Source organism: Sporobolomyces koalae, assembly GCF_050403365.1.
Source record: "Sporobolomyces koalae JCM15063 DNA, S_koalae_JCM15063T_v1_ctg33, whole genome shotgun sequence".
Classification (NCBI taxonomy): Eukaryota; Fungi; Basidiomycota; class Microbotryomycetes; order Sporidiobolales; family Sporidiobolaceae; genus Sporobolomyces; species Sporobolomyces koalae.
Window position 1 is genome coordinate 151,429 of NW_027481738.1, and position 10,549 is coordinate 161,977.

At 55.0% G+C, this 10,549-nt stretch overlaps 5 protein-coding genes across 5 annotated transcripts; 1 reads left to right on the plus strand and 4 right to left on the minus strand.

Annotated features, from left to right (window-relative positions):
• Positions 1-445: 445 nt before the first annotated feature.
• Positions 446-1,403, minus strand: JCM15063_001739 (uncharacterized protein; the record flags this gene model as incomplete). Its single annotated transcript, XM_076680209.1, has 2 exons — positions 446-936; positions 1,028-1,403. 2 exons carry the CDS (start codon positions 1,401-1,403, stop codon positions 446-448), a joined length of 867 nt encoding a protein of 288 aa, XP_076532720.1.
• A 589-nt stretch (positions 1,404-1,992) lies between these two features.
• Positions 1,993-5,095, minus strand: PMT4 (dolichyl-phosphate-mannose-protein mannosyltransferase; the record flags this gene model as incomplete). The annotated part of the gene is made up of 10 exons (XM_076680210.1): positions 1,993-2,007; positions 2,126-2,511; positions 2,573-2,902; positions 2,968-3,444; positions 3,518-3,815; positions 3,904-4,066; positions 4,129-4,237; positions 4,308-4,534; positions 4,592-4,788; positions 4,853-5,095. The coding sequence occupies 10 exons, from the start codon at positions 5,093-5,095 to the stop codon at positions 1,993-1,995; spliced, it is 2,445 nt and encodes an 814-aa protein (XP_076532721.1).
• Positions 5,096-5,279: 184 nt separating this feature from the next.
• ERG13 (hydroxymethylglutaryl-CoA synthase) lies at positions 5,280-6,964 on the plus strand (the record flags this gene model as incomplete). Its single annotated transcript, XM_076680211.1, has 3 exons — positions 5,280-5,361; positions 5,547-6,730; positions 6,809-6,964. 3 exons carry the CDS (start codon positions 5,280-5,282, stop codon positions 6,962-6,964), a joined length of 1,422 nt encoding a protein of 473 aa, XP_076532722.1.
• Positions 6,965-7,311: 347 nt separating this feature from the next.
• Positions 7,312-9,161, minus strand: JCM15063_001742 (uncharacterized protein; the record flags this gene model as incomplete). Its single annotated transcript, XM_076680212.1, has 4 exons — positions 7,312-8,364; positions 8,434-8,577; positions 8,690-8,807; positions 8,872-9,161. 4 exons carry the CDS (start codon positions 9,159-9,161, stop codon positions 7,312-7,314), a joined length of 1,605 nt encoding a protein of 534 aa, XP_076532723.1.
• A 284-nt stretch (positions 9,162-9,445) lies between these two features.
• On the minus strand, positions 9,446-10,351 carry JCM15063_001743 (uncharacterized protein; the record flags this gene model as incomplete). Its single annotated transcript, XM_076680213.1, has 4 exons — positions 9,446-9,545; positions 9,626-9,775; positions 9,843-9,895; positions 9,965-10,351. The coding sequence occupies 4 exons, from the start codon at positions 10,349-10,351 to the stop codon at positions 9,446-9,448; spliced, it is 690 nt and encodes a 229-aa protein (XP_076532724.1).
• Between the last annotated feature and the right edge of the window lie 198 nt (positions 10,352-10,549).

Genomic DNA, 10,549 nt, shown 5'->3' on the forward strand with positions numbered 1-10,549 from the left:
GGTAATAGAGATTCGATTTGCTTATCAATTGCGAACAACTCAGGTCGGTACCACACTAGACTATGTACAAGGGGAGAAGAAGGAGAAGGGATAGTTCTCGGGCGGAAATTTGTAGAGCGTTGTTGGAACAGAAATTGATCAGTCTTCACATTGCGGCGCAATGATGTCACGTAGGACGGCGACGTCCGACCGGTGGCTGCGGATGCCCTTCGACCACGCGTCTGCGCTTCGGCGCTCTACGTTCGTCTTGCGTTCTCGAGGATCTTTTCTTCTGGCTCAGATAGTCACCTGCGTGAATGTTGACCGGCCAAGAATCCCGATAGAATCGAAGTTTCGGACTCGTTCGGACAACCTGTACCAACCGAGGATCACGAAGGATAAGCACGGAATCGAGACAGTGGGAGCCGACGGGGCAAGACGACAGAAACGTACAAATTCTTTTATGTTAAGCTTTGATCTGGTCGAGATCGAGGACCACGTTGCGCTCTCCAGCCCATGCGGTCCAAGGGTTGCGCTCACTGCGGCTCGTACCCCCTCCTGTGCGTTGGCGTGAGCCGAGATTCGATTTGATCACAGGGAAAGCACTGACCTGAAACGTCAGCAGTTCTTCGTAGGAGAGAACGGCCACGTCGGGTGGAGGTGAATATCCCTCAACTACCTTGTCTCCGAGCAGGAAGCGAGAAAGCGAAAATCGACCCGGAGGACGCTCGACGGAATCCTTCAGTTCACGTTCACGGGCCTCGTCTTCCTCTTGTTCTCGACGTTTTCTTCGACGTTCTTCCTTTTCCGGACGTCGAGCCTCCTTCGCCGACGTCTTCTTGTCCTTGCGTCGCTGCGAGGACTCCACTCGGTTAGAGAGATTACCGAGAGGTCGTCGAGGCGGCGGAGATTCAGAGTGCGAGTCGTCCGGTTCGTCTGGATTAGGTGATGAAGAATCTGGTAGTCACAGGGATGACGGTTAGAGCTTGTGGGATGGCGCGAAAGTGTCCCTATTCGAGTTGTCGCCGCTGAAAACATACAAACGTACGGAGCATGGCCTCAGACAAATGCGCCTGGCCGAGGTTCTCGAGTGCGAGCTTGTACGCCTCCTGATTGTGTAAAAAGCGCTTGTACACCGGCTCATCATTTATCCAGTCATACTCGTCAAATTCGTTCAAGTCGTCCCAGTCCTTGTCTCCTCGGTACTCTGCCTCGCTGTCGTCATCGTACGTGCAATCTTCATCGGAAGGTTCTCCTCCTTTTGGCTCATCAAAGCCTTCCCCTCCTCCAAAATCGTCGTAGAAATCCAACAACGTCATCGGCGGAATAGATTTGGTTTCGGTGGCGCCAGATCCGTCCGAGCCGGACGACAACGAGTCCAAAGTCGCGTCGGACGACGAGTCGGATTCCGGCGAGTCGAGCATGCCGATGGACTTTGCGAACGCATCCTTATGGCGTTTTCGGTGGTTTGCTCTGCGTTGCTGCGTAATTGTGATTCCGGTCGTTCCCTCTGCGATGCAGCACTCGCAGTTTTGATCGCATAGAGTTCTTTGAACACTCGGTGTTTTGCGTTCGTATGGATTTTGACGGCTGTAGATAGTGTGACTGGACATGAGGTGGTGCTTGGCAACGAAGAAGCGTTCACATCGAAGTCGACATGGGACGAGAAAAGGGGACAGAGCATATGACATCATAGTCAGACGCGCTCCCTGAAAATATTTACCAATAGCCGCAATTGGCCAAAAGGCAAGTTTATATTGGACGCTGTATTCTGTCAGAATGACTAGGACGCGATAGCCTGGTGAAATGGTTATGGCTGGGAGCGACCATCAAAGAGAGTCTCGTAGCTACGCTGATAGCAACGTTCGCTAGATTCCGCAGAAGTGCTGGTCCGAAAACGCTCTCTGCATGATTGTTTCGAATGGGACGTGAACGGATGGAGACTTTCTGTTTTGCAGGATGAAGGAACGAGAAAAAAGAAAAGAAAGACATGGTGCAGAACGATTCTCAGAATCACTTGGCATAGTGCTATTGTTTCCAAAAGAACCAAGTTTAGCGTCAGCCATTGCGTGATCTTCGAGAGACACAGCAGGGATGAAGGGTTTGAGGAGACTGGCAGAAGAAAAAATTGGAAGCGGAAACTCACCAGGGTCCAACTCGACAAGATCCTGCGATGATTGACTTGATCGGCGCTCAATCCGGGAGTGCCGTAGGTCAACGGTTTCAAGAACTCGAAATTCGCAATCAACAATCCAACGACGACCGCGAATGCGACGTACATCGGGGTACCGACCCGAGCTTTCTGTCGCGGACGCCGACGGGTCGAGATGCCCGCGATCGACACGGGGTAGTTGAGCGTGTCGCCACAGAACAGGAAATGGAACACGACCCCGACGACGAGACACGACAGGACGTGCGCCGGGAGGTAATGGTGCAGGAACAGCTGTCGAGACATGGTGAAGAACGGCAAGTAGTGGAACAGCCACGCGACGAGAAAGAATCCTCCAGTATTGTACAACCGATTGCGAGCAGCTGTACCTCTCATGCGTCAGTCTCATATGCGTCGGTTGAGCGAGAGGTCAAATAGGCATACGAATCGGGATCGGAGTCAATCCACGACGTTTCGCGAGCTGGTCGGCGCCGAGGATCCCGACAAAGACCGACATGGCCATGACGCACACCCACCACCCGACGACGTTCCCAATCAGGTACACTTGCTCGCGATCCTCGTTCTTGCCGGTCCAGAAACTGATCCCGCTCAGCAAGAACGGCCAGTTGATCGGTCCCGACGCGTACGGGTGTGAGTCGGTCAAACCGGCGTTGTGTTGCAGCATGGCGATCTGCAGCTCGAGGAACTTGCGCAGGAATGACATCTTGGTCGGTTGACGTGGTTCCTTCTTGGGTCGGAGATGGTCGGTGACATCTGGATCGAGGGTAAGGCGTCAGCTTGATACGGCGCGCGATCAAAGATAGGAGCAGGACGCTTACTCGGATCTCGAACAATCTCGTCGACGACCCAGTAGGTCGTGCGGTCTTTCAAGTTCTTGTTCCCGTTCACTTCTTGCTGTTTGAACGCCCAATCAGGCAAGACCGGATCGGTATGGGTCCACATTGCGACTCGAGTCGGCACGTGGATCAACTGGAAGTGACTCGACTTGGTCATCCACTGTTGCCCTTCGTGCGCATCGTCAATGTTGATCTCAAAGTGCGTGTCGAGTTCCTTCTGCTGGCGTTCTTCGTCGTTCGCGGCGAGGCCGTCCCACGTCGTGAACTCGGTGTTGGTCGCCAAGGTAGGACACGCGACGTCGTGCGTCAAGAGGGTCGAGTTGGTCAAGATGTGTCGGAACGTGACCACGTCGTGGTGTCGCACAACTCGACCCCGGCCGTTCAGCGGCAAGGGTTTGGTAGGCTCGACAATCCAGTGGTTGTTTGTATCGTTGAAAGGGTAAGCCGTAACTTGCTGACCTGTTTCGCCGCGAAGCCGTCAGACTCAGCCCTGCGGTGCGGACGTCCGATTTGGAGCAGGGATGATGTTCACCCGCAGAAGAGATACGGCCATCGTCGTATTTGAGCGGATAACGGTCAGGGTGCGAGTGCAAAAACCCTTTCGTGTTCTTGTGTTGAATCGTGATCGTGTCATAGTACCGAATCTCTTCAGCTAGAGCGGTCAGAGGACTGTCCTCGAGGGTCTGTTGAAACCCGGGCGTCATGAATTCGTCGCCCGTTCCCGATTTGGTCAAGACCTTGAAGTGGACCCAGAACCAGAAAAGGTAGACAAAGGCGGGAACAATGATCAACCCAAACGCTCTCGCGAGGAAGTGTTTCAGAACGTGTTCCTGTTTTGGTTTTCCGAGTTGCTCGCTGGAGGGTCAGATCGCCAAAAACTTGCACGTGATGATCAGGACGGGCCAAAGAGGAACTGACGATTGAATGTCCACGTTTGATGTCGAGCAAGTTCCACAGGTCGACAACGACGGCGGTTCCGACCGCGAGGAATGCAAACAAGCCGACCATCTTGCACGAGATGGTCAACGAGAGGAAGACTCCCGTCAGGAGCATCCAAGTCCACCACGGTTTCGTGAACTCGCTGCAAAAGGCAAGGAGTTTTAGCGAATGGGACCGAGTGAGCGAGGTACGTGCGCAACGCACGAGTATCGGAGTTTGTAGAAGCGGGTGTAGGCGTAGAACGAGAGGCACATGAACAGGACGAGCGGCGCGTCGAGCAGGATCAACCTCGTCTGCGTGATGTGCGCGTTGTCTATCGAGTCGATCGGTTCATCGTATCGGCACGGAGAGCAGAGAGACCAGGGGGACAAGGGCGAGCGTACCGAACAGGACGAGGCTCGCGCTCAAAAGGCCGACGATGCGCGGGTAGCCACTCTCGCGCATGATGGCGTACATGACGCTGGGCACGAGACTGCCGAGGATCGCCGGGAGGGTTCTCAAGCCGATGTACGGCACGTGGTTGTCGACGTACGACTCGCCAATGTTTTCAAACTCGAAATGGCCGTCATATCCAATGACCCAGCCTGCAAATGCGAGCAACAGCTTTGCGCTGAGAGAGGAACAGGGTCAGGTTCAAGGTCAAGGCAGGAAGGAGGAAAGGACGGACAGAGGAGGGTGCACGTCGAAGAAGAATTCGCGGCGGAGGTAGTAGCTCGCAAACTTGCCGAAATGAACCTCGTCGAACACGACGGAAGCGGGATAGTCGATGCGGTGGAACCTGAACGCGGCGCCGAGGAGAAAGATGGCCGAGATGATGAGGTACTCGGTCCTGCTCGTGCTCGACGGGGGCTCGTCGTCGTAGCCCTGCATCAACGAAGCGAAGCGTCAATCGACGAGCACGCGAGATGGAGCAGAGACCCTGACGGACACGGTCGAGCAAGTAGCCCGGTTTGGATGCACTCGGCGGAATCGCATCATAGTCGTCCGATCGTTTGTCGAGACGAGGATCGGACAGCTGCGCGTTCGTCGACGGTGCTGGTGACGGTGACGGTGCGAGCGACGAGGCCGTGTGCGAAGTCGACGCAGCCGACGATGCAAGCTCGACGTACGGTACTGGCGGCGCGAGAGGGTCTGCTGCCGCGGGGGGCTTGCGATGCAGCAGCCGTTCCATCGTACGAGGTGGGCACGCCGGTCGTGCGAGCGCAGCTGGAGCGGATGATCGAATGATTCGGCGCGCGCGTGGTTGGATTCGTGTCGCTGTCGCGCGTTCACTCTCTTCTCCCTCGCTCTCTCGCTCACCCGCTTCGGTTCGCTCGTCTCCACCCCCTCGATAGTCAGTCAGTCAGTCAGCCAAGATGGTCGCGTCGAACGGTTCTTCGTCCCGGTTCCAGCCTCATGCGCCGAGTCCTTCGCAGCGTCCCCAGAATGTTGGTATCCGTACGTGTGCTCTCCCTCCGTGCGCGCTGGCCCAGGTGGACGCGTCGTGCTGACCCGACACTCGTCCTGTCTCTCCCTGTGCCGTCCCATCGCGTGCCGTGCCCCGCTCTGCGCGTGCTGCTGGTCGCGACGCCATCGTTCGATCCGCCGGTGTTTTTCCCTCACCGCCTCCCCAACCGCTCCAGACGCGATCGACCTCTACTTCCCGCTGCGGTGCATCGACGAGAGCGACCTCGAGCGCTTCGATGGCGTCTCGGCCGGCAAGTACACGATCGGACTCGGCCAGGACAAGATGGCGTTCTGCGACGACCGCGAGGACATCAACTCGTTCCTGCTCACCGTCACCAAGTCGCTCCTCGACAAGTACCAGATCCCGACCGACTCGATCGGCCGCATCGACGTCGGCACCGAGACCCTGATCGACAAGTCCAAGTCGGTCAAGACCCTCCTGATGGACCTCTTCCCGGGCAACTCGGACATCGAGGGCATCGACTCGAAGAACGCGTGCTACGGAGGCACCGCCGCCCTCTTCAACGCGTGCAACTGGATCGAGTCGAGCTCGTGGGACGGACGGTACGCGCTCGTCGTCGCGGGTGACATCGCCATTTACGCCGAGGGAGGTGCCCGTCCGGTCGGCGGTGCTGGCGCCGTCGCGATGCTCGTCGGTCCCGACGCCCCGCTCGTGCTCGAGTCGGTTCACGGCTCGCACATGGCCAACGTGTACGACTTTTACAAACCCCACCTCTCGTCCGAGTACCCCGAAGTCGACGGCCCGTTGACCCAAACGTGCTACCCTTCCGCGCTCGAGAACTCGTACGACCACTTCCGCGCGAAGGAAGCCCGCCGCCTCAACGCCCAGGTTCAGGACGTCACCCTCGACAACTTTGACTTCTTCGCGTTCCACTCGCCGTACGGCAAGCTCGTCCAGAAGGGATACGCTCGCCTCTTGTACAACGACTACCTCTCGAACCCGCAACACCCCAAGTTCGAGTCGATCCCGGCCGAATTCGCTCAACTTGATCGCCAGAAGACCCTCCTCAACAAGGACATCGAGAAGGCGTTCACCGCCTTGTCGGCTGCCGACTTCAAGGCCAAGGTCGGACCTTCGACCCTCACGTCCAAGAAGCTCGGCAACATGTACACCGCTTCGCTGTACGGCGCGTTCGCCTCGCTCCTGTACTCGGTCGATTCGGAACAACTGCAAGACAAGCGCATCGCGATGTACTCGTACGGTTCGGGACTTGCCGCGACTTTCTTCTCGATCAAGGTCAAGGGCTCGACGCAAGAGATCCAGAAGCAATTGAACCTCAACGAGCGATTGGCCAAGAACCAAGTCAGGAGTTGCGAGGAGTACATTAAGGCGCTCGAGGTAGGTTTCCTGCCAATTGAACCCTTTCTTATCGCAGGACAGTACTGTTTGTATGCTAACGCGCTCTTGCACTTGCAGCACCGCGAGCACAAGCACAACATTTCCGACTACACCCCTGATGGATCGGTCGACGACATCCCCGAGGGCGCTTACTACCTCGCTCACTGCGATGGCAAGCACCGAAGGACGTACAAGATCAAGGGTCAAGAAGGAGACAAGGAAATCTCGAACTAGACCTCTTTCAATTCCCCCTTTCAAAAAAGAAAAGCGAAACCCTCTCTCGCGCGCACAACTCCTTTTCCTGCCGTTTGTTGACGACCTGGTACTCTGATAGACATATTTTATCCCGTCGTTCATTTCTCCCCTCCCTCCTGGTTACTTTTGGTGTTTTCCTGGGCTTCTCAAGTTTTTCTCGTTCGATCCTTTTTGGGGTTTGTCTCGTGCTAGAGTTGACAATCTAGATCTACTCCTGCATCAACATTCTAGATCTCTTCTGCGTTCGTTAAAATGGGACCTGGGGAGAACAGGGAGTGACGGCAAAACGAGGTTCTCTTGGTTTCAAACGCCTAGACTGAATGAACTTAGAACCTGCTCCCTTCCCCAGCCTTGGGGAACGCGATGCATTCTCGCACGTTCGACATGCCAGTCAAGAACCCGACAAACCTTTCCCATCCCAACCCAAACCCTCCATGTCTCGTCGTTCCAAACTTTCTCAAATCCAAATACCACTCGTAATCGTCTTGGTTCAATTTGGGATGATGTTGGATCACGTCGATCAAATCCGAGTACGAATGCGTACGAAGAGATCCTCCGACGAGTTCTCCGAGTTGGGGTACCAACAGATCGAAACATGCCGTTGTTGATCGATCTTGTGGTTCGTCAAGTGGAGATACTTCGTTCTTGAGCATGTAGAATGGTTTTAATCGAGTTGGGTAATCCGTCACGAATACAGGACCTTGGATCAAATCCTCGGCCAACCATTTCTCGTGTTCAGTCGCCAACCCGGAACCCCATTCAGGTTCAAACTTGAACGGTTCGATCGCATGTTGTTGTTGTAACCGTTCGACCGCTTCTGTGTACGTCATGCGGTGGTACGAATTTGGTTGCAACAACCCTCTGTACCTCTCGTCGAGATCGATACATGTCCCCGCTCCTGCTGCAGTTGCTGCTGATCCACCCTTGGCCTGGTCTCGCAAGTACTCGTATTCGTCGACAAGATGTTCCTTCACGTGTCGAGCGATCGCCCTGACACTCTGTTCGACCACTCGCATGACTTGTTCGATCGCGGTACGTGGGTTTTGATCGAGGAACGCGAGTTCCGCTTCGAGCATCCAAAACTCTTGCAAATGTCGTGCCGTGTCGGATTTCTCGGCTCGGAAACAGGGTGACAAGGCGTACACTCGAGGGTGACTCGAAGCGAGCGCTTCGAGGTGAAGTTGAGACGAGACACTCAAGTATCTTCCAGGTTCGGAAGTTGCAGGAGAAAGAGGTAGAGGTGGTGTTGTCGAAGAGGCAGAAGTCGAAGCGGTTGAGAATGTTGGAGGAGTCGCATCGACTACTTTGAACACTTCGCCTCCGCCCTCACAGTCGGAACTCGTCATGATCGGGGCTTCCACTTTGAGGAACCCTTCACTCTGGTTAAACATGTTTCTCGGTCAGTCGTAGAAAAAGATCATAACAAGCCAGGTGAAAACGATACCCACCCTGAAATAATTCGACATGGCCCAATTCATCTCGCTTCGAACTCGCATGACGTTCGCTTGTTGTTCTTTCCTGTTCCTCAAATGCGCGTTGTGTCGCAAGATGGGCAATGGGATGCCTTGTTTCGTATTCGGAATCGGATACGTCTGGCCAAAAGGGATTTCCTCGTCAGTCGGGAAACAATCCTACTTTCTCCTCGCCCACACAATCTCCGATGCGAATCGAAATAGATGACGAGGACGAGATGAGATTGTTTACCTCTGCATCTGAGGGTCCGATCCAAGTCACTCTGTTGACTTTGAACTCATCGCTCGAGTTCGCTTTTGGACTTTTGACCCATTCTCCTTCGAAACTGGCCGAACACCCTACCGTCAACCTAGAGAACGACGGTCGTAAACACCTCAAGAAGTAATGTAGCGAGACGGAGAAAAGGTGTTTACCCTTGTTCGAAACCTTTTGGCAGGACGACTTGAGTTCCTCCCACTCGAGTTCCATCCGAGATGACCGCGAACGAGACGTTCTTTTGTTTACGAACCGACCTGATCCATCCGTTGACCTGATCGGGTCGGGCGAGTTGGTGGTTCAAAGTAGTCTCTCCCGACGAGAGAGTCGATCGCTCAACTCCCGACGCGGCCGATCTTGGCAAGGACGACAGAAGAGGTGGGAGATTGTAGTTTGTTCGTCGTAGTACCGGAGCGAGGACGCTTGGGATTCGAGGTCGTGCCGTCATTTTCAGGCAGATGAGGTTTGAAACTCGCAAGGCGCGCGGTCGCGTCTGAAATCTTAGATCTGTAATCTCTGGCTACTGCTTATCTTTCATCCTTTTCTCAAATGCGATTGCTGAAAAGACCTTGGGAAACCGAGTACTTGCAATAATCAGGGATTGTAGAAGAGATCAAAGGTATGCCAGTTCGCAGTATTGAAAGAAAGGACTTGAAACATGAAAAAAAGGAGATAGGAAAGAAGAGGTCGAACGGCATGGAGGAGGGGAGGCGAGGTCAATGTGCAAGATTCTTAGTTGTACAAGGCAAACAAGCGAGGGTCCTCGATGAGTTGTTTGACGCGAACCAAGAACGTCACGGCTTCGCGACCATCGAGTAATCGGTGGTCATAACTGTTCTCACGTACGCAACGATTCAGCTCGAGTTTCGACTGGGCAAGACTCGCGTTCTCAGCAGGAAGTGAGAGACTCACGTGAGCGCAACGACCATGATCGGTCGGATCACAATCTTGCCGTCGACGACCACGGGCTTGTCCTTGATGGCGTGCATACCGAGAACTGCAGCTTGTGGCGTGTTGATGATCGGGGTACCGTACAGCGATCCAAACACTCCACCGTTCGAGCTGCGATATACAGGCAAGGTCGGGTCAGTGTGAGAACGCGGGCAGTATAGTCTGCAGCAGAACATACATGGTGAAAGTTCCGCCCGACATGTCTTCAAGGGTGAGCTTGTTGTCTCGTGCCTGTTGATTGAATCGTTACGAGTCGGTCAATCGCTGGGCAAAACGTATGAGTGATCTCTCCATGCGCACCTTTTTGCCGAGACCCGCGATCGCCTCCTCGATCTGGACAAAGTTCATTCCTTCGGCGTTCCTCAGCACCGGCGTAACGAGACCCTTCGGGGTTGCGACGGCGACCGACAAGTCGACGTAGTCGCGGTAGACGATTTCAGCCGAAGTGCCCTCTCCCTCGATCGAGGCGTTCGCGGCAGGGATCTCCTTGAGCGCGATCGACGAAGCCTTGGCAAAGGCAGACATGAAGCCGAGCTTGACGTTGTAGTCCTTGAGCACCTGGTCCTTGTATTTGGAACGGAACGACATGAGCGACGACATGTCGATCTCGTTGAAAGTCGTCAACGAAGCGGCAGTGTTCTGAGCCTCCTTGAGTCGCTCAGAGATACGTGCACGCATGCGCGACATCTTGACCTATAAATTCGAGAAAACGAAAATGATCCCGTGGATGAGCGCACGAACCGGGAAAAGTGCGGTGAACAAGGGGGGGGGGGGGGAAAAAAACGGGACGGGGGGGGGGTTGGGGGGGCCCTTTTTGGGGAAGGGGGGGGCGCGGGCCCCAGCCAGCGTTTTGGGGTGGTGGGGGGGTTTGGGGGGTTTGGGGCC